Source organism: Saccopteryx bilineata, chromosome 2 (genome assembly GCF_036850765.1).
Source record: "Saccopteryx bilineata isolate mSacBil1 chromosome 2, mSacBil1_pri_phased_curated, whole genome shotgun sequence".
In the NCBI taxonomy this organism is placed as follows: domain Eukaryota; kingdom Metazoa; phylum Chordata; class Mammalia; order Chiroptera; family Emballonuridae; genus Saccopteryx; species Saccopteryx bilineata.
This window is the reverse complement of record NC_089491.1, coordinates 240698643-240721476: the sequence shown is the minus strand read 5'-3', so window position 1 is coordinate 240721476 and position 22834 is coordinate 240698643. Positions and strand designations below refer to the sequence as shown.

Sequence of the window (22834 nt, the reverse complement as noted above, 5' to 3'; positions counted from 1 at the left end):
TATGAGACCTCTTTGGGGCTTTGGAACCTTTAAGGGCGTATCCTAAAAGCTAGTAGTTCCCCTGATCTCTATTGGGCTTTTTCTGCCTCTAGGTATCTTAAAAGCCAAGCTCAGAAGATCTCGCTGAGGGGTTTGAGGATCCCCATCCGCCTATATAAATCTTTTCCATATATCTGGAGCTATTTGGAAAAAGACAAAACAGTGTTATTAGCTGGATCAAATAAAGAAGGTAGTAGTTTGCAGGCGAAAAAGATTTGGTGGCCCTGGCCGGTTGGCTCAGTGGTAGAGCATCAGCCTGGCGTGCAGGAGTCCCAGGTTCAATTCCCGGCCAGGGCACAAAGGAGAAGCGCCCATCTACTTCTCCACCCCTCCCCCTCTCCTTCCTCTCTGTCTCTCTCTTCCCCTTCCGCAGCCAAGGCTCCATTGGAGCAAAGATGGCCCGGGCGCTGAGGATAGCTCTGTGGCCTCTGCCTCAGGTGCTAGAATGGCTCTGGATGCAACAGAGCGATGCCCCAGAGGGGCAGAGCATCGCCCCCTGGTGGGCATGCCAGGTGGATCCTGGTCGGGCTCATGCAGGCGTCTGTCTGACTGCCTCCCCGTTTCCAGCTTTGGAAAAATGCAAAAAAAATAAATAAATAAATAAAAGAAAAGAAAAAGATTTGGCATCTCCTGTTCATCAGCATTCAAAAGAAATTTAAAAAAATTTTTAAGTAAAAAGCATGATATGGAAGACCTGTATCATTGTGTTTTTTTGTTTTTTTTTAATGGGGTGACATCAATAAATCAGGACACATATATTCAAAGATAACATGTCCAGGTTATCTTGTCGTTCAATTATGTTGCATACCCATCACCCAAAGTCAGATTGTCCTCTGTCACCTTCTATCTAGTTTTCTTTGTGCCCCTCCCCCTCCCCCTTTTCCTCTCTCTCTCTCTCCCCTCCCCCCGTAACCACCACACTCTTATCAATGTCTCTTAGTCTCACTTTTATGTCCCACCTATGTATGGAATAATACAGTTCCTGTTTTTTTCTGATTTACTTATTTCACTTCGTATAATGTTATCAAGATCCCACCATTTTGCTGTAAATGGTCCAATGTCATCATTTCTTATGGCTGAGTAGTATTCCATAGTGTATATGTCATTGTGGTTTTAATTTGCATTTCTCTAATGATTAGTGATGTTGAACATTTTTTCACATGCCCATTGGCCATCTATATGTCCTGTTTGGAGAAGTGTCTATTCAGTCCTTTTGCTCAATTTTTGATTAGATTGTTTACTTTCCTAGTGTTAAGTTTTACAAGTTCTTTGTAGATTTTGGTTATTAACCCCTTATTGGATGTGTTGGAAAATATGTTCTCCCATTGTGTGGGTTATCTTTTTATTTTGTTCATATTGTCTTTTGCTGTGCAAAAGCTTTTTAGTTTAATATAGTCCCATTTGTTCATCCTGTCCTTTATTTCACTTGCCTGTGGAGTTAAATCAGCAAATATATTATTGCGAGAGATGTCAGAGAGCTTACTGCCTATATTTTCTTCCAAGATGATCTTGGTTTCACAACTTACATTCAAGTCTTTATCCATTTTGAGTTTATTTTTGTGAATGGTATAAGTTGGTGGTCTAGTTTCATTTTTTTTTTGCAGGTAGCTGTCCAATTTAACCAGCACCATTTGTTAAAGAGACTGTCTTGACTCCATTGTATGCTCTTACCTCCTTTGTCAAATATCAATTGTTCATAAAGATGTGGATTTATTTCTGGGTTCTCTGTTCTGTTTCTTTGATCTGTATGCCTGTTCTTTTTTTTTTTTTTTTTTTTTTTCTGAAGTTGGAAACGGGGAGGCAGTCAGACAGACTCCCGCATGCGCCTGACCGGGATCCACCCGGCACGCCCACCAGGGTGCGATGCTCTGCCCATCTGGGCGTTGCTGTGTTGCAACCAGAGCCATTCTAGCTCCTGAGGTGTAGAGGCCACAGAGCCATCCTCAGCGCCCAGGCCAACTTTGCTCCAATGGAGCCTTGGCTGCAGGAGGGGAAGAGAGAGACAGAGAGGATGGAGAGGGGGAGGGGTGGAGAAGCAGATGGGCGCTTCTCCTGTGTGCCCTGGCCGGGAATCGAACCCGGGACTCCTGCATGCCAGGCCAACCTCTACCACTGAGCCAACTGGCCAGGGCCTGTATGCTTGTTCTTACACCAGTACCAAGCTGTTTTGAGTACAGTGGCCTTGTAGTATAACTTGATATCAGGAAGTGTGATACCTCCCACTTTATTTTTCTTTTTCAAGATTGTTGAGGCTATTTGCTTTCTTTTCTGGTTCCATATAAATTTTTGGAATATTTGTTCTATATCTTTGAAGTATGACACTGGTATTTTAATAGGAATTGCATTGAATTTATATATTGCTTTGGGTAGTATAAATATTTTAATGATATTTATTCTTCCTATCCATGAACACAGTATGTGCTTCCACATGTTTATATCTTTCTTGATTTCTTTTATCAATGTTTTATAGTTTTCTGAGTATAGGTCTTTAACCTCCTTTGTTAAATTTACTCCTATGTACTTTATTTGTTTGGTTGTAATAGTGAAGGGAATTGTTTCCTTAATTTCTCTTTCTAACAGTTCATTATTGGTGTATATAAATACCACTGATTCCTGAATATTGATTTTTATATCCTGCCAACTTGCTGAATTCATTTCTCAGTTCCAGTAGTCTTTTGACTGAGACTTTAGGGTTTTCTATGTACAGTATCAAGTCATCAACAAATAATGAAAGTTTTACTTCTTTTCCAATTTTGGATGCCTTTTATTTCTTCTTGTCTGATTGCTATACTAGGACTTCCAGAACTATGTTGAATAAGAGTGGTGAGAGGAGGCACCCTTGCCTTGTTCCTGTTCTTAAGAGGATTGCTTTTAATTTTTGCCCATTAATTATAATGTTGGCTGTGGGTCTGTAATAGATGGCCTTTATCATGTTGAGGTATGTTCCCTGTATTCCCACTTTGCTGAGAGTTTTGATCTTAAATGGGTGCTAGATTTTATCAAATGCCTTTTCTGCATCTATTGATATTATCATGTGGTTTTTATCCTTCCTTTTGTTTGTGTGATGAATCACATTGATTGATTTGTGAATATTGTACCAGCCTTGCCTCCCCAGAATAAATCCCACTTGATCATGATGTATGATTTTTTTCATGTATTGCTGGATCTGATTTGCTTAATATTTTGTTGAGAATTTTAGCATCTGAGTTCATCAGGGATATTGGCCTATACAGTAGTTTTCTTTCTTTGTAGTGTCTTTGCCTGGTTTTGGAATGAAGATTATGTTCACCTCATAAAAGGAGTTTGGAAGTTTTCCCTCCTCTTGAATTTTTTGAAATAGCTTGAGAAGAATAGGAGTTAGTTCTTCTTTGAATATTTGGTAAAATTTGCCTGTGAAGCAATCAGGCCCAGAACTTTTGTTTGTTGGGAGTGTTTTGTTAACTGTTTCAATTTCTTTTGGTGTAATCGGTCTGTTTAGGTTTTCTGATTCTTCCAGGCTGATTTTTGAATGATTATATTTTTCAAGGAATTTGTCTAGGTTGTCTAATTTTTTGGCATACAGTTTTTCATAGTATTTTCTTACAATACTTTGTATTTCTGCTGTGTCAGTTGTTACTTCTCCACTCTCATTTCTAATTTTCTTTATTTGAGTCCTCTTTTTTTTCTTGGTGAGTTTGGTTAAAGGTTCATCAATCTTGTTACCTTTTCAAAGAACCAGCTCTTGGTTTCATTGACCCTCTATATTGTTTTTTTAGCCTCTATGTCATTTGTTTCCACTCTGATCTTTATTATTTCCTTCCTTCTACTTCCTCTGGACTTGCTGTTCTTTTTCTAGTTCTTTTAGATGCAGGATTAAATTGTTTGAGCTTTTTCTTGCTTCTTAAGATATGCCTGTAATGCTATGAACTTCCCTCTCAGGACAGCTTTTGCTGTGTCTCATAAATTTTGAGTTGCTGTATGTTCATTTTCATTTGTTTCAAGGAAATATTTGATTTCTTCCTTGATCTCATTGTTAACCCATTCATTATTTAATAGCATGCTATTTATATTTAGTATCCAAGTGTTTGAATGATTTTCAGTTTTTCTGTTGTAGTTGATTTTTAGTTTCATGCTGTTGTGATCAGAGAAAGTGCTTGATATGATTTCAATCTTCTTAAATTTATTAAGACTTGTTTTGTGTCCTAACATGTCGTCTATCTTAGAGAATGTACCGTGAGCACTTGAAAAGAATGTATATTCTGCTGCTTTGGGGTGAAAGTTTCTGAAGCTACCAATTAAATCTAGTTGATCTAGTGTGTATTTAAGGCCACTGTTTGTTAACTTTCTGTCTGGAGGTTCTATCCATTGATGTTAGTGGGGTATTAAAATCCCCTACTATTATAGTATTGCTGTTGATCTTGTCCTTTTTGTCCATCAAAATCTGTTTTATATATTTAGGTGCTCATATATTAGATGCATATTTGCTTATAATAGTTATATTTTCCTGTTATAATGCTCCTTTTATCATTATTTAGTGACCTTCTTTATGTCTTACTATAGCCTTTGTTTTAAAGTTTATTTTGTCAGATATTAGTATTGCTACCCCAGCTTTTTTTTCCTTTCCATTTGCGTGAAATTTTTTCTTCCATCCCTTTACTCTCAGTCTATGTATCTTTTGTTTTGATGTGGGTTTTTTGTAGACAGCATATGTACAGGTCCTGTTTTCTTATCCATGCAGCTACCCTATGTCTTTTGACTGGAGCATTTAATCCATTTACATTTAAGTTTATTATTGACAAGTAATTGTTTATTGCCATTTTATTCTTTAAATCTGTAATCCTCTTTTTCTCAATTTCTTTTATTCTTTTTTTCTTTTTACAGCAAGCCCCTTAATATTTCCTGAAGTACTGGTTTTGTTGTAATGAATTCCTTGAGTTTTCTTTTTGTCTGGAAAGCTTTTTATTTCTTCTTCAACTTTAAATGATAATCTTGCTGGATAAAGAAGTCTTGGTTGTGGGCTCTTGTTCTGCATTACTTTGAATATTTCTTGCCATTCCCCTCTGGCCTCAAGTGTTTAAGTTAAAAAGTCGGATGTCATCCTCATGGGGGCTCCTCTATAGGTAATTGACTTCTTTCTCTTGCTGCTTTTAGTATTTTTTCTTTATCTTTTAACTTTGGAATTTTAATTATAATGTGTCTTAATGTAGGCCTCATTGTGTTTCTCTTTACTGGGACTCTTTGTGCTTCTTGAACTTGTGTGACTTTTCCCTTCATCAATTTAGGAAAGTTTTCAGCTGTGATTTTTTTTTCAAACAAGTTCTCTATCCCTTGTTCTTTCTCTTTTCCTTCAGGAAAACCTATGATTCGGATGTTATTTCTCTTCATATTGTCACAGAGCTCTCTTAGAGTTTCCTCAGACTTTTTGAGCCTCTTTTCTTTTTGCTGCTCTATTTTTATTTACCTTGTCCTCTAATTTACTGATTCAGTCCTCTGCTTCAGCCTGCTGTTGATTCCTTCTAGTGTAGTCTTCATTTCTGATACTGTAATTGTCATTTCTGATTGATTCTTTTTTATGATTTCAGTGTCCTTTTTGATGCTTGCAGTTTCTTTATTTAGGTGCTCATTAAGTCCATCCATAGTAGCTCTGAAATCCTTAAGCATCCTAACAATCATTATTTTAAACTCTGCATTCAGTAAGTTGGTTACTTCCATCTCATTCATTTCTTTTTTGGTGATTCCTCTTGTTGATTCTATGATTTACATTCCTCTGTCTTCCCATTTTTTTCTGTGTGCAGTTTGCAAGCTTGTTAGGGTTTTGGGTCTGAGGTTGGCTTATGGAATGTGGCTTCTCCTCTAGGTCTTTATCCCTCAGCCTCTGATGGTTGCTATGATTTTAATTCTCCTTAACTAATACAGCCACTTAAAACTCTTAATTTCCCTGCTGCTTGTTTGCTGAGCCCAGCAGGGAGCTTCTGTGTTTGCTAAGCCCAGTAGGGAGCTTCTGTGTTTAGGAGGGGGAAGTGGGGCGTATTTTGTTCTTTGGCCCCAGTTGAAACTATCCAGGAATGCGGTGGGTGTGACCTCTGAGAAACAGAAGGTGCGGTCTGCCCAGTGACTCTCCAGGGGTGGGCATGTTCTCTGTATCAGAAGGGGGAGGTGTAGCTCAGGTCTCCCTTGAAACCTGAGTCTCTTCTCCTCACCTTTACTTTCTCCTTTCTGATCAACCTTTTGCACTGATTGGAGCTCGAGAGTTCTTTGGAGGTGGGTCAACTGGTTCCACGCTAGGCTTGTGCTGGATGGAGGGAGTGACCCTCCCCCTCGCTAAGGCCGCCTTAGCACTGGATAATGACTCAGCTCAGGTATTCTTCTCCCCATCACCATTTGTGTCCCTGTGCCTCAATCTGTGCACTCTCCTCATGCAAGACCAGTCCTATCAGCCCTCCTCGACCCCGGAGTCCCAGGCAAGTGGCTGTAAGTAATATTTTCTGTGCTGGCCCTTTAAGGCTGCAACTTCTTTTGCCAGCCACTTCCCACAGACAGAACTCCCACTCTTTTCCCCACTCAAAGCTGTCAGTCTCTCTCCTCCAGTCCCTGGGTTTCTAGGCTTGTGCTCCAGTCCTGGGACTGAGGACCCCTGCCTGTCAGGGTCTCTCTCCTCGCAATGAGAAACCCTCTGGACCCTCAGCCTCCCCTCACTCCTGGGAGCAGAGAAGCCCCTAACGCACCCCTTTGCTCCCTACCAGACTTGGTGTGGATTCTTCTGTGCTCCTTGGTTTTTGAGTCCTGTTCTTTTAGTCCAAAGATGGTTTTTCACGATGATTGTTCTTAAATTAATTTGTAATCCAGTTTGGTCCTGGGAGGTTGCAGTTCGTGCGTCTGCCTACTCTGCTGCTATTTTGGAATGTTTGTACATTTTTTAAAAGCAAATATCTATGTGTCATTTTCCCATTCTGAGAAATAGAGATAATTCTTACTTTGCATTGAAGATTTGTTTTATTACTCTTTCTGAGTAGAGAAGTTTCTGTCAACTTCAGATTTCTTAATTTTGACCTGAGTGATTTTTGTTATTGTTTCTGTACTGAAAGAAGAAAAATTGTTTGAATTAACTGGTAAAGCTAGCTCTTTACTCTGTGTGAATTACCCTGAACATGTTTATATTATATGTGCCTCTAGACTGTATTTCTTATTTTGATAATCTTCTCTCTTCCTGTTCTTCATATATTCCCATCTGTATTCTGTGTATTCACATCTGGTGTAAGTATCAATTTGGAAACTAAAAATCATTATCTAATATGCAAGGAAAGAAATTGAAAAGTATTTTCATCAGCCTGCAGAACTCCCAGGTTTTTATTATCCTGTTGTTTGTCTCAGCTTCTTTTCCCATGATATTGTTGGTCCTAACTCTGTGAAAAGGAAGATTTTAGAGAATGGGAGAATAGTTGCCACTAAATTCTTAGCCAGTATCTGACTCTGCTGGTGGATAAGGCTCCACTAGATAGCATCGCTCTCTGCTTATCCTGGTTGCATAAAGCACCGTGAGAAAACTGCTCATTCAGTGGTTTCTGTCTGACCCTTACAGATGGTGGTGAATGCTATCGTGGACACCTTGAAGACAGCATTTCCTCGCTCTGAACCCCAGAGCCCCACAGAGGAGCTGAGTGAGGCCGAGACAGAGAGCAAGCCCCAGACAGAAGGCAAGAAGGCTGGCAAGTGAGAAGCCCTTCAGTTGCCCAGGGACCCTTTTTCAATTCTCAGGTTGATCCCCAGTCCTCAACCAAAGCTCATCCCAACTCTCAAGCTCTAGAAGAAAGGATATGGGTCATCCATATGAGTTTTTATTCAAAGCCAGACCTCAGGCCCTGCAGTGCTCAACCAAAAGGAGCTTGAGATGCTGCATAGGCAGCCCTGCTGACTCTGCCTTGCCATGGGAACCCAGGGCCCAGACTGGCCAGGGATTTGTGATGAGAAGGAAAACTGTAGAATATGGATATTCTCCTTTTCTGTTTTCCTGGGAAATTGAACTATTCTTTCCTATTAAGAGCGAAGGTTAATAACTGATCTCTGTTTGCCATGATTACTGGAAATCTTGGCTCAGAAGTTGCATATACTAGCAATAAACTGCGAAGGGCAAGAATGGACACCTGCAAGGCCTATTTAGTAACTGGTTATTCCTACTATCCTGCACCAGGGTCTCAGATGTTCCCTAGAAGTCCTCAAGCCAACATGTGGAAGGGAAAGTGCACCACACTTACCCTTCCTGGAAACTTCATATCTGTATCTGGGCCATTGTGGAGAGAGAATGTGGGGGCTGGAGAGTGTGTGTGTGTGTCTGGCTGACTGTCTCTCTGTCTCTTTTCATGTTTCATAGGCCAGAAATAACAGACTCCCCATTCTTAGCCTTTTTGGGATGTGTATTGGTCTGTCTTTATCTCTGTGTTCATGTTTCATGGGCCAGTATAACACAATTCTTAGCCTTTTTAACTGGGCCCATACTTCGAAGGGTGAGCATAGACCTGTTCTCATGAGAATCCTATTCCTTGAAACACTGGGGTTAGCACTTGCAGTTCCTCCTCTGGTTTTATTTCGAACACAAGGAGAATAAGATACGTGTGAAAAGGTCCTGACAACAGCAAAAACTCATGCCACTTGTCTAATCATCAGCAAGTGTTTAATGAGCGTGTAGTACGTGCCAGCCACTCTTCTAGCCTCTGGGAATATAGCCAGACAGACTGGTCACCATTAGCAAAAGCCTTCTGATACACTGTAGAGTCTACAGTGTAGACAAAGTTTAGTGCAAGACTTATGCTATATAATGAAGAATTTCTGGAATATGTATTGTTTGGGAGATTTCAGGGCCATGTTGGTTCGGTCAACTTTGACCACTGGATGCTCCCAGAATTAGTGTAAGTGTATTTGTTTTGAGTTATTAATACTTACCAGCTCTTTATGTAGGAATCAAGACCAGAAGTTATTTCTGTTTCTTCTCTTTGTTTCTGAACTAGGTCCAGACTGAGGTTCTCGTCCAGTAAAATTGCTCCCGCACTGACTATGACTGACGCGCCTGAGAAGATTCTCTATTGTCTCCAGGAAGGCAGTGTGGTGAGAAGAGCCTAGAAAACTCCTGGAATTACTCAGAGGAGTGTTGAGCCTACAGTTATAGGCACTTGAGGCATTCTCCAAAGTCAGAAAGACTTAAGTGTCTGCTAAAGGATTTCAAACATCTGGATCTCTAATTTTTAATATAAAAATATTTCTCCAAGTGGTTTGGAATTTCCACTAGTACTGGGTTGGTAGGAAGGAAGGAAGCTTATCAGTTTTCCAAGGGTCAGCGGTATGAGACTGTGGGACACAGTGAAGAAGAACTAGCTCCTGGGAGAAAACCAGTAACCTAGAAGTATTGGTGACAAGTGAGACTACAGCTATCTGTTTGCTTGCAATTTTGGTAAAAAATTAAAACTTTCCTAAGGTGGTTACAGAGTCATTTGGGTTCTATGCTCGTGATACGTTTGCAGGGAAGGAGAGAGACGACTGAAGGGCTTTGGCCACTCCTCTGCTTTCCACATTCTCTGTATGATTTACTGCTGCTCTTTTTCCAGGAGTCAGAGATCCTGTCCATGTCTGAGATGGAATCTTTTCTTGAAAAACAGACAAAATTACTGGAAATGCAGCCAGCAGAAGCTGCAGGAAAATATCCTGAATGTGTCCCCAAAGGTTGTGTAGATAGTGACTTCTCGGATGCAGCCATGCTAACCCAAGGCCCCAGCAGCCGTGATCTCGGTGAGTGGAAAGAGCTCTGCTTCCACAGGGAAGCGAGCCAGGGCACAGTCCTCTGAGGACTTTTGATAGTTGAGATTCGACACTTTAATTTATCTTCTGTTCAGCTAAGTAAGCCATGTGGTCAACACCAGTGTTTGAGGTACTGTGCTGAGTGTTGGGATGCAAAGAAAGATTACAACGCTGTCCCAGAGCTGAGCTGAGCAGAGGAACAGGGCACTAGGACAGATTTTCCTATCTGAACCCTTATTCTATCTTGAAGAGACTCAAAATGTTCATTGATAGAAAATTCACCATTTTCTTCAAGAGCACCTGGTGCCTAGTTTGCTTGCTCTTATTTTTTACTGTTATGACTAATTGTCACCACATGGTGGCAGCTCTATGTAATAAATAATAAACCAGACAAAATAATAGAATTCAGGACGGTAACTAAGGCTCAGAATTATGCTATTTCCAAAGGAACTCAATGTCTCATCTTTGAGCAAATGACTAGAAACCAATACATAAGCTCCCATGCCCCCTTGAAATGTAGTACAGAAGAAAGAAAATTTATATCGGATTTTATTAAGAATAAAGTAGGTTTTATTTCTAGCAGAAACATCCAAATCTGAAGTCATTTATGTTCTAAACAACCCTTATGGGAGGAGAGCTTGGGTAAAGCTACGAGAATACCCATTGATTCTAGCCTAACAAAATTATTGTTGAGTATTAATTATAAAATTAATCTCAGCAGTAGAACCAAATAGCTAAGATTCATTCTGGAACATTATGTATTATTGAGAAACTCTGCCAGGTACCAAATCAGAGGTGACATGGAACCCCTGAACAGGGTTAGAAAACAGATGCTTCCATCCATAAAATATTTCTCTCCAGGATGTATTTAGTTTAGCATGGGTGTGAGCTCGTTTGTGGCCAGTCTTTGAAATAGGAAAGAAATCAGTAATTGTCCTGGCATTTTCCCAAAGTAGTGCTATTTTTAGAACCACATGTTGTCTCAAAATCAAACTGAAGCTTCCTGGATCCCAACCCAACACCTCTGTGTAATGGAGATGCTTTCAAAGCACTTTTTTAACAGGAAAATGACTCCCAAACCTGCTGCCCACAACATTTCTATGATACTTTGTGGAGGCGAGTGGAATGTAGGTATGGAAGAGACTGGTCCTTGCCAGTTCCAGTTAGTCACCAGTTGTGAGCACTGACTTGGAACAAAATACATTCAACTCCCTGGTGGAAATACAAAAGAAATAGAAGTTAGGTAGGCAAAATAATTATATACAAAATTATTTTAAAAGGTTTAAAAAAATTTTATCAAGTGATTAAGGAACATAAAACAATTGCAAAGAAATACAGAGCCTATCACTGAATTTTTTATTGTGCAATAAACATCTCTTGACATAACTTAAGAACTGAAGAATTACAAAATACAAGATAAGGTACAGGTAGAGAAGACTCAGTGCATTAAAATATGTTCTTCAACTATGGATCTCTTCTGAGTTACTTGGATGCTTTTTATCCTCCAGGAACAGAGACAGAGTTAGCTGACACAGCCCTGGACCTGCTCCTCCTACTGCTGATGGAACAGTGGAGATGGTTGTGTACAGAAAACATGCAGAAAATTCTTCATCTTCTCTTTGGGACCCTAATTCAGAGGTAAGACTGGTGAGTTCCTCACATTGGGATCTCAAATTGGACAAGGGTTGGTTGTGGTACTGCATTCTCCACTGGAAAGGGAAAGAGTAGAGTCCAGGTAACGTGTGATCATAAAGGGAAATAGAGTCTCTGTTATAAGTGTACAGAAATGAAGACTGCCTGGAGAGTATCAGAAAGCTTTGATTAATCACTTTGTTGTCGAAAGTTTGCATGGCTCTGCTTCTGTGAGACTTCTGACCTAATCCAACTCATTTCTCTTCGCCCTCTGCTGGGCTTCCCTTTGCTGAGCTTGCAAGTGCTCTCAACAAATGAGAAGACTCTGAAACTAGGTAGTATGTGATAATTGATTACCCCATCCCTCTTCAAGTAATTTACATGATGAATTGGTTTCAGAACAATAAATTATCTAGTCGGAACAGAAAAATATAGATGAGATAGGTAAGTCAGAAGAAATTAAAAAGGATTGAGATTCATATAAGAAAATGTAGGAAGTTTACCTAGAGTTTAAATAAATTAGAACATTAAAAGGCTTGGGTCAGTACCAAAAATGTAGAGAGAAATATCTATTTGGGAATTACAGGCAGATCATTGAAGAGTGATATAACGTGTAGCTAGGGAACTGCAAGCTGTGAGAATTCCAAGCCAGGTTATATGACCTCAGTAGGTGACAGGAAAGGGACAAGAATACAGTAGAGTAGATACATGTAAAGAGGTAATTATATTATAATATGCACTCTAGTCTAAGCTTGCTCTTGGTTTGACTGGCAGAAATTTGTCCAGGTTGTTTTGTAGCATTCATCCTGTCCAGCTGGGGAATTGTTTTGGTCTTATTCTTGATTCATTGAAAAGATAGTAAGAGCTTGTCAGTAGTGAACAAAACAGACACAGCCCCTGCTCTTCACATATTTTACAGGTTAGTGGTGATAAGAACTGAGGGCCTTATCCATGATCACAAAGCTAATTTGTGCTGGAGCCAGAAATCAAACCCAGGTATTCCCAAAGCCCAAGTTCTTTGACTACTGTAACATACTACTACTCTGCTTTATAGCTCCCTGAGCTTTGGGTCCGCATCTGGAAAACAGGAATAGTAATGGTATCTGTCTTTAGGTGCATGCAACATGTCCAGTAAAAGTTAGGTCTTAATATTTTCTCTTTAGAAAAAGGAAAAAAGGATAAAAAGTATTTCCTTTTTCTAATTCGTCCAGCTAGGGCCCCCAAATTTGTTCCATTTTTGTCTTCAGGATGCCTACCCCCTTACTAGCTGCCTTCCTCAGTTTCCACTATTACTGTTGTGACTGCCCCTCTGAGTTATATATCATATATTCTGCACGCTTCTCAAATATCTTGTGCTGGGTACACAGTGTTCTTGAAGGTTCCTTAAGATAGTAGCCAGGAAGTCCTACATACCTGGAGGAGGAATCCCAGCTGGCCTCTGGAGGCTCTAAGGGTCTGATGCCTATGGCCCATGTTCTCATACTAGCAAGTTCCCATGTACTTGGGACTCATGGAAAAGATAGGGGCTTATTTCAGGATTCAGTGTGTAGACACCGATCATCTTATCAGCTTCAGAATAGTCACCATCTAGCATTTTGTTGACAGTTTACTTTGTGCAGACACTGTGCTGAACCCTACAAGCATATTATATTATTTTGTCTCCTCGAAAGCCCCGTGAAAGAAATATTAAGATCCTCTATTCAAAGATGAGGAAATCAAGGCTTACAAAGAATTGTGTTATTTAATCAAGATCACAGCTCTTGTACCTATACCACAGGCAGAATTTGAACCCAGGTTTGTCTGATTTCAGCAGTAACAGCTGTCTCTCGGGATCACACTTTTGCCCTGTGATGTGAAGGGACAGAAGCCGATCCAGAACTCTTTGACTCAGAGTAGTATACATTCCGCATGAGGATATCAAATTCAGTTTGTAAAATCCAAATTGCTTTTCCACTTACGCACACTCACAGTACAAAGGACACTGCACCATCCTAAAGTCAGCCTGTGTTACTCATTCCAGGCAGCTTGCATGTTTTATTTTTAAAAAGAGGTTCATGTAGTGCCAAATTCTTTGGCTTTGCTTTGGTAAGCAAATAAACTGGAATCTGATATCTTCTCAAAGCTCTAGCATCCCCCCACCCCCACCCTGCCACTACTACTCCTGGAAGAGGTGTGGGGGCCCCAGCGGTCGGTGCTGACCAATGGGAGACTGTCAGCAGGAGGCAGCATGTGGCTTCCCTCTCTGAAACCACAAGTATGTGAGTGAGAGCCTTGCAGAGCATGTGGGCTCCCTTTGCGCTCTGCACTTTAAAGAGGAGTAGATTTGGAATTACTGCCACTGGCAGCTGCTGCCCCTTCTCTGATTATCTTGGCCACACTGCAGTTATCAGGGGGTACGGCCATCTAGATTTAGACGCACCTCCTCCTTAAAATGTCAGTTTCTAACCTCCAGCATTATCATCTCCAAGAAGATGAGTCCATTTCTTCTGCTTCCAGATTTGTTTATCTCCTTGCTTCCTTAAAAGACCTATATACACAACTCCCTTGGATGCCAGGGACTTCTGCCAGATCTTAAGCATCCATTCTCATTCTCTCTCTCTCTCTCTTTTCTCTTTCTGTCTCTACCTCCCTCTTTTCTCTCTCCTCCTTCCTTCTCTCCTCCCCTGCCCTACAAGGAAATAAGTAAAAAAGAGTAAATTTAACTTCATGACCCCTCCTTCTAAGCCAAGGTTGGAAGAGTTCTGATCTGAGCCAAGCTTCATAAATCTCCCTTGATTGTTGATGGTGTGGAGAAAGTGGGGGAGGGGAGCTGAAGAGAAGTTAGATGCCCAAAAAAGGCATTGTTAAGTCAAAGGGGAGTCTTGCACACATGCGCGCCTGACCTCGTATGTCAGCTTCTGTGCCGGGAACATCCAATTATGTAAGAAGGAGCACTCCTTATTTGGAATTAAAGACAAAGTGAGAGGAAGAGGAGTGGGGGCAGCAGGCTGTGCCAAGGAGTAAATCCATCTTGTGCAGACTGCTCATGTCCAAAAACAGAAGAGACGTGACAGTTCTTCTGCATGCATCAGAATCAGTTCAGGAAATTGGACAAGTACATAGACATAGACTAGGTTGGAGGGAAAGAGGAGAGATGTACTCTGCTCCATTGATGGTAGAAGGTTGGGGGCAGGAGGATCCAGCCAAGGTAAGGAGTGAGATTATTATGGAGTACTGATGTAGAGTGAAGGAATGAGAAGCAGCTGGACCAGTTCCCTGCCTGGATGCCCAGAGTAATGCCACGATAAAAATATGAGCAGGCTAGCGGTAGAGTACTTGAATGCCATGTCCCGTGGCTCTGCCCTCCTCATGGCCCCAGGATGGCATCAGACTCTGTGTCAAAAGGGCAGCAGACACATTCCTGGCATCTGTGTTAGGATTTCTTAGTGAGAGAGAGAGAGAGAATGTGTGTGTGTGTGTTGGGGGCATGTGGGAATTGCACAGTGTGGCAATAAGAGTGGGAGAAAAAAGAAGGTTCTGTGATCTGTGGGGAAAGGAGAGTAGAAAAGTATGTCAAGTGAGAAAGTATATAAAAGAAGAAAAGAAAGATTGCATTAGGTTGAAAGAGTCCAACAAGCAGTGGACCCAGGAGAAAATTAAATGACAAGTCCTGGACCTTATGCTAGGCCATGGAGTCATTTTCTTATAAAAGAGGTCTCTACAAACCATCTCTCAGGAAGGTCAGGAGAAGGTTTGTTGACAGAGAGTATGAGACCATTGGTGAACACAGTGCTTCAGGTGAGGACATTCATCTTCCTTAAGGACAGTTATGAGGAGATGACCTCTTTTGCCTCCCCTAGTCACTTAGGTTACTCCAGAATCTTAGGATCTCTTTGTGTCTTGTCCATTCGGAGTCTTTTCTGTAGACACTTCTGTGTAGCAGATGGATAAAGGCTCTCTCTGTTACTGGTTATATCTTTAAGGAAACTCTAAACCTGCTACCAAAGGGACACAAGCAATTGCAACAAGACAGGAACTGACATTTATTAAATACGAATTATACCGGGTAAGCTGCAGTGTGTTCTTTATATACTAATATGCAATGCATGTTTATGAGAGAGACACATGTTTCCTCATATTATGGTTGAGGAAAATGATACTCAGGTTAAATAACTGTCCCAGAATCAGAGAAGTAGTAAGTGCCACACCCAAGATCCCACTTAAGTCATCCTGGCCCCCAAACCCATGTGCTTTCTACTCCATACCACCTCCCACTGTGCATGCGCTCTCACAAAGCAGTGGCCACAGAACCAGCGCCCTCGGAAGTCCCTGGACCTTATTCCCTGTAACCTCTTGCTTTACATCTAACGGGCCTCAGGGACACATACATATGATGGTGTCATATAGATTCTTTTCCACCTATGTATTCTGATTTTATTCTTAAAGCACTGCTGGGTCAGAGATTATATAGTCCCCTTGGGTATCTATTCTATTGTACATCCCATTCCCATTCAGAAAAAGATGATCAGAGTTAAGATTAATAGTTTCTCAGGTAAAACTGATTACAGCTTTTTCCTTTGCTGCATAAACTCTTTCAGTTCAACTCTGGTATCTTCTGGTATCTTACGCCTGATCTCTTTCTATACACAGCTACTGTAGAAAATGGCATACTTTCGCAAAAGCCCCAGATACAAAAGTATCTTAAACCAATTTTCAAGTGTTCCTGTCAGATTATTTCCTGGCCCTCTAATTATTGACTCAGTCTGTATTTATAAGATTTTAAAGTAATTTTTTGCAGTGATGGCTTTGCTCAGGTTATATTGTGCTTGCTTGGTTAACAGGATTGCTACTTGTCTCATGCCTCTTCCATTAGAGCTTGTGACAGCGGGAAGCTCTTGACTTTGATAGGCTGGGCCAGGATGGGTCCTAGCAGTCTCTCCTATTATATGAGTGGCCTCCCTATCATAGTGCTTAGGTGCCACTTATTCTACACCCACTTTCGGGTGAAGACGTCATGCGTTTCTATTGTTTACTCACAGTTTGTACTTGAATACATGTTTAAGGCTGTAACTGCTGCTATCAGCTGACTGCCCGGTGCCTATGCATGTGATTTTGGACTTCTGTGTGTGGTACATGTTCTTCAATGTTCATACCTCAGAGATTGAGATTTAGTCATTGTAACAGGTAAGAAAAAAAAAGAACAGAATATCATGAGGCATTTAAACCTCAGAACCTTCATTCCAAGTCAAGTTATTGGTGTCTCTTGCCCATCTGTAACTACAAATAGGAACCCAAGACAATTTCTGAGGACAGTTTCAGATTGTATGTGTCTCAAAGGCAGGGACCATGTCTTATTAACCATTCTGTGGTAAGCACCTAGTCCCGTCCATGGAAGGCGCTTGGTAAATTTGTGTCACATGAATGAACGTCACATGCCTTTGCAATGGAATCAGACTTCTGCATATCACTAATGAGAATCTTAGGGTTTCATACAGTTCTGGGGGACAAGCAGCCCAAAGGTAAGCTGGATATCTTACATCCATCCCCCACAGCTCTTCAATGGGGCGACTCCAATTTCTGGAGCCATTCGGGGCCTGAGCAAAGAGGTTTTTCTTCTGAACCCTTCAGGCCATCTCCCATCCCAGTGAAATTCTCCTTCCCACAGAACACAGTGCCCTCTCCTCTTCCATCATGCCCTCCCACTGGGAGGCCCCATCTAAGCTTACCCTCTCTGGAAGCATCTCCTGTCATTATCTTTCTTAACTTCTTTCCTTCCAGATGGGAAAATAAGAATGTGGGCTTTGAAGTCATACAAATCAGTTCAATGCTGCTTTGAGGCTATTAGCTATAGAGCTTTAGAGCTAGTCACTTAACCTCTCTTTGCCTCGAGTGGCTCTCCAAAAGTGCCTGCCTAGCTCATCAACTTGGTTGGAGGTTAAGACATAATAAATGAGTCTCTTGACGGATGCCTGGCATGTGATAGTACTCACTGAATGTGAGTCCTCATCCGTCTTTACAAGTTCTGCATGGCATTTCCTTGGGGACTTTTATTTGCTATGGCAGTAATAATACATCTGATGCAGAGTACATTATGTACCTACATTTTAATGGGGTTTTGGAGAGGTCTTTATAATGAGCTTGCCTTGCAATCTATACTCAAGACCCTGTGAGACAATCTTTTCTGTATCCTTCAGATCAGATCCTCCTCCATATCGTCTGTCTGTGTACTCTGTCTTGTCTCGTGTGCTTACTTAAAATGTTTCCCAGTCACATCCAGAGCAGAAACTGCCTTTCTTCACAACCAGGGAGCCACTTACTTCCTAACCCAGGCACTCCCAGCCCTCTTCCTTTGCTTTCTAGGAAACTAACCTTATTTAGTTGTTGTTATGGTGGCCTCTTTACAAATAATTTTTGAAAAAGGGTAACATTTGTTTATGTGTACCTATTAAGTACTTGCTGTGTGCTAGACCTTCAGACTGAGTGTGGCACCGTTTTTACTTTAAGGTCCTTTCAGCCTCTTAGAAGAGATAGCCCAAAGAATTAGAAATGGTAAATAATATGAGGTCGAATGACATGCTTACTGTCCCTTTCTGCAAGGGGTAAATGTTAGCTAGATTTTCAGAGGAAAGTGTTTCCTCTGAAACACTTATAAGATAGTTATGAGACCTTGTAAGATAGTTATAAGATAGGCATTCTTAGACTGGTTTAGGATAAAGAATATTCCAGGCACTGAAACATTTTCTTTTTTTTTAATTTTATTTTTTTAACTTTTTTTATATTATAAATTTTTATTAATTTTAATGAGGTGACATCAATAAATCAGGGTACATATGTTCAAAGAAAACATCTCCAGATTATCTTGTCATTCAATTATGTTGCATACCCATCACCCAAAGTCAGATTGTCCTCCATCACCTTCTATCTGGTTTTCTTTGTGCCCCTTCCCCTCTCCCTCCCTCTCCTCCCCCCTCAACCACCATACTCTTGTCCATGACTCTTAGTCTCATTTTTATGTCCCACCTATGTATGGAATCATGTAGTTCTTAGTTTTTTCTGATTTACTTATTTCACTCCGTATAATGTTATCAAGATCCATCCATTTTGTTGCAAATGATCTGATGTCATCATTTCTTATGGCTGAGTAGTATTCCATAGTGTATATGTGCCACATCTTCTTTATCCAGTCTTCTATTGAAGGGCTTTTTGGTTGTTTCCATGTCTTGGCTACTGTGAACAATGCTGCAATGAACATGGGGCTGCATGTGTCTTTACGTATCAATGTCTCTGAGTTTTGGGGGTATATATCCAGTAGAGGGATTGCTGGGTCATAAGGTAGTTCCATTTTCAGTTGATTTTAGAGAAACAGAGAGGGGGTGAGGGGAGAGAAAAGCATTCATTTGTTATTCCACATAGTTGTGCATTCACTGGTCACTTTCTGTATGTGCCCTGACCGGGGTTGGAACCGGCAATCTTGGTATTTCAGGAGGACACTCCAACCAGTTGAGCTAATCAGTTTAAGAAGGAGATGGAACATTTTTCTACTTTTAAATACAAAGTAACCTTTAGATGTATTTTCAGTATTTTTCAACCAGCCCCTATCTGAATGTGTGTGAGCTTACACACAAACAAAGAGATTCTTTTGTTAAATACATTACAGAAAGCCCACCAGACTATTGCTACTTGAGAGAATTCAGACAGGAATTCTCACTCTGGGCACCAGGAGGTGCTGCAGATTAAATAATATCCATTCACCTTGCAGAGAGCTACGTTTTGTAATTATAGGTCCTTGCCTTGGGGGTGATAGTGATCAGAATCATTTCTGTCTTATTTCATGATTCAGAGGCTAATAATCTCTCTTCTCCTTGGTACTACAGACCGTTAGAAGAGCCAGTTTTTTCATCGTTCACCTCTCTGCCCTCTGCTCTGTTCAGTCCTCGACATACACTTGCTTCCCTGAGCAGGGCATACTGCCAGGAGTCGTCCCTTTGGAGGCATTCCATCCGTCAAGGATTCAGTGCTGGAGCTGATTCACTGAGAACAGTTTTGTTTCAGGAGCCCAGAGTGAGCCATGCACGTGATCCACAATGATAAAATCAGCTGGACATCTGAAGTTGAAAATTTTTTCAGTACTCTATAAATTAGTTGGTCCTATACTCAAGGCCCTCTTGGATACCAAAGCCTTAGATATACATGCCACTGAGATAAAGGTGGTCAGTGCTAGAGTTAGTCTTACTGACCTGTTACATGGTCAAAGGCATTTCCTGTTGCTTTTTGCTGTGGATGGAGATTTTTTGGTTTTCTCCTATTAGCTTGATTTTGGGGGAAGTTAGCCCTCCCCCAATAAATACATAATCTATATTAACACAGCATGCTTATTGTGTAAATGCAGCTTCAGGATGTCAACAAAAGAATGTCCAGCCTTAGAAAAAGTCTTATATGAGTTCATTTGAGCCAAACTGATGACAGTTGCCAGAAGGCAAAATCTCAGCACATTGAGAAAATGCTCCAGAGAATGGCAATTTTGCAGCTTATTTTATACATTAGGATGAAAAGAGGATACATAAAGAGGATAAGTGAAATCCATTGGTGGTAGAGTGGGGAGGCAGGAGAAAGCAAAATGGGGGAATCTCTGGGATTGGATAAAATAAAATGGAGAGACATACTTTAGGATAGTTAATAACAGCACGTAGAAACAGTGTGTGGGCAACAAGATAACAATGGTCCAGTGGTCCTGTCTTCAAGGGGCCTGGAAAAGAAAACATTTCAAAGGTCTGTTATCTTAGATGCACAAGGACAGTAGACAATTTCAAAGGTAAAGATTGACCTTCATGAAGGAAGCTATAGGCCTAGAACATGCCTGTCTACTATGACCCACTTTTATTTAGGAATTGGCTTTCAGACCACCCTATGGCTGAGCATACTCAGAGTCTTCTACAAATGTAGAAGCTAGAGGCCAGCCCATCCTGTGGATCACATACTTATTACCTGTCCCTCCTTCAGTCCTCCCTCTTCTCCTGTAGTGGCACCTTTTGCCCAGAGCAGATCCTGGAAATCTCCCTGTGAGGTAAGATGACTAGGAACAATTGGGGGTCTAATTGTCAAGACAACCACTAAATTTCCTGCCTCTTGCCTTCTTATGTGTCTTATTTTTCTTCCCAGTGCTTGAGATTTAAGTAGTTCTCTTCCTCTCCCCACCCTTTCCTCTCCACTAGACTCAATATTCTTCTGAATGGGCAGCCACTTGAATCAGCCTTCCCCATCTTCACCCACCTCCCTGACCTCGGTGCTGAGAAAGGCAAGGTTCCAGATAACTACCTGGTAACTGAGAATGAGACACATTGGCCGTTTACTTGGGACCAAAGAAAGAAGGAGGGATTCATTTTGAATTCTACAGTCTCTGCAGTGAAAGTTTCACTGTTTAGTATATAGAGATCTAGTTTTAGGAAAGATTTCTAAATAGTCTTCTAATTACCCATAATTCCACAAAGTCGATCCTCCCCAGTCTTTTTAAACACTCATTACACAAATGTTTCACTGTTCTAATATTCACATCCCTAAGCGTTATAGTAGAATAAGTTTCACAAAAGGGGTAAATGAGGTACGAAATGCAAAGCTTGTTCAGGACCCTGCCACCGTTTACGCCTTTGGAACTGGTAGGGTTTTTTAAGGGAATCCAAATGAATGTCCCTCTAACATGCACAAACACCCAAGCACTCTGAAAATTGCCTTCATGTTTCTCATTTGATCTTGATAACTTGTAAAGAAGACAAGGCAAGAATTAGCCCATTTCATTAAGAAGGAAGCCAAAACTGAGAGTTCATTCAGCTTTTAAGTGGTCAAGATGACACAATTGTGTCTTTTCAGTGTTATTTCACTGGTCACAACACTTTCTGTGCAGATTCTTTGTAGCTCTTCTGGCTACTGAATTTGTCTTTTCCCCATAGGTGTGGGCCTGTTTTGTGCTCATTATTGGGGTGAGGATGGTGGTGGCCTCCTCCTAACGAGGAAGTTGCTTTGACTTGGAGCAAAGATAGTGGCTGTTGCAGAAACTGAGGGTTTGTGGTTGTGAGGGAGATGCCCTGCTGCTGCTTTACTTGGACTAGATGAATAGCAGGCAGTCATCCAAACAGAGTGACTTTGATTTTGCCCAGCTTGAAAGTCCATCAGCACTGGCTTCTCAGAGATTGGTTGTCATGCATTGATTGCCACACAGTACAGAACTGAGAAAGTTCAGCTGCAGGTCTTTAGAGGTACGCTATGTTCGCATAATAAACTTTCAAACTGGAGTCCTGAGGATGTCGCACTGCTCACCCCTAGGTTGAACAGGTTTCTGGAGATCTTCCTTTGCAATCAGTCTTATTTGTCCCATGAACACAGAACCCCAAGTGTGTCCCTCATTCTGTGTTTGATAGAAAGGTAGCCTGAACTTTGCTCCTGATCATTTTTTGTCCCAACATTCTGCTACCTCCTTTTCCTCTGACTAGTTATAAGAAACAGGTTGGAACCATTTTGATGCCACTCCATCCATCAGGGGTACTTCCCAAAATACACCGAGTGATTCACGGTCCTCATAACCCCTTTGCTTTTATTATTTTTATTTTATTTTATTTTATTTATTTATTTATTTTTTACAGGGACAGAGAGAGAGTCAGAGAGAGGGATAGATAGGTACAGACAGACAGAAACGGAGAGAGATGAGAAGCATCAATCATCAGTTTTTTCACCGCGACGTCTTAGTTGTTCATTGATTGATTTCTCGTATGTGCCTTGACCGCAGGCCTTCAGCAGACCGAGTAACTCCTTGCTCAAGCCAGCGACCTTGGGTCCAAGCTGGTGAGCTTTTTACTGAAGCCAGATGAGCCCACGCTCAAGCTGGCGACCTCAGGGTCTCGCACCTGGGTCCTCCACATCCCAGTCCAACGCTCTATCCACTGCGCCACCGCCTGGTCAGGCCTTTTGCTTTTGTTTGACTTTCAGTCTCTTCTGTCGAGTGGGCCAGTTTGCCAGGAAATCTGAAAACAGCTGCTGGCAGCTGTCTGTCTTCTCTAGGATTTATAGAGTTGGGTATGAAGCATGGCTGATCCACTCCCTTGCACCCCTCCTTTTTCCCTTCCACGGGGATGCATAACCAGGTGTGAATTTCAGGGTTTATTCATGACAAAATCTTCATTCTGGCTCAGCTGACTTATTACTCAGTGCACGTCCTACAACATCCACTCCACAACTGGTGCATTGGCACACAGCTAATTGTAATATTAGCCTAACAAAAAATTATTAGGAAAATAAACCTAGCAAATATTGATATAAGTACTTATAAAATGCCAGATATAAAGAATTTCTAAATAGCCCACTATTTCTGTAATCTATTATTATCCTCTATCAGCACAAATAACAGAGCTCACTATTCTGCTGTTGCTTT

General features: G+C 41.1%; 1 protein-coding gene across 3 annotated transcripts in view; it reads left to right on the top strand.

Moving 5' to 3' along the window:
• Positions 1-22834, top strand: part of SNX19 (sorting nexin 19) — a 55187-nt gene that overhangs the window by 9155 nt on the left and 23198 nt on the right. For all 3 annotated transcript variants that reach the window (XM_066259753.1, XM_066259754.1, XM_066259755.1), the window contains exons 5-8: positions 7598-7728; positions 9021-9117; positions 9615-9795; positions 11313-11442. In XM_066259753.1, the coding sequence (XP_066115850.1) occupies positions 7598-7728; positions 9021-9117; positions 9615-9795; positions 11313-11442 (539 nt within the window). The remainder of the gene's footprint in view (positions 1-7597; positions 7729-9020; positions 9118-9614; positions 9796-11312; positions 11443-22834) is intronic.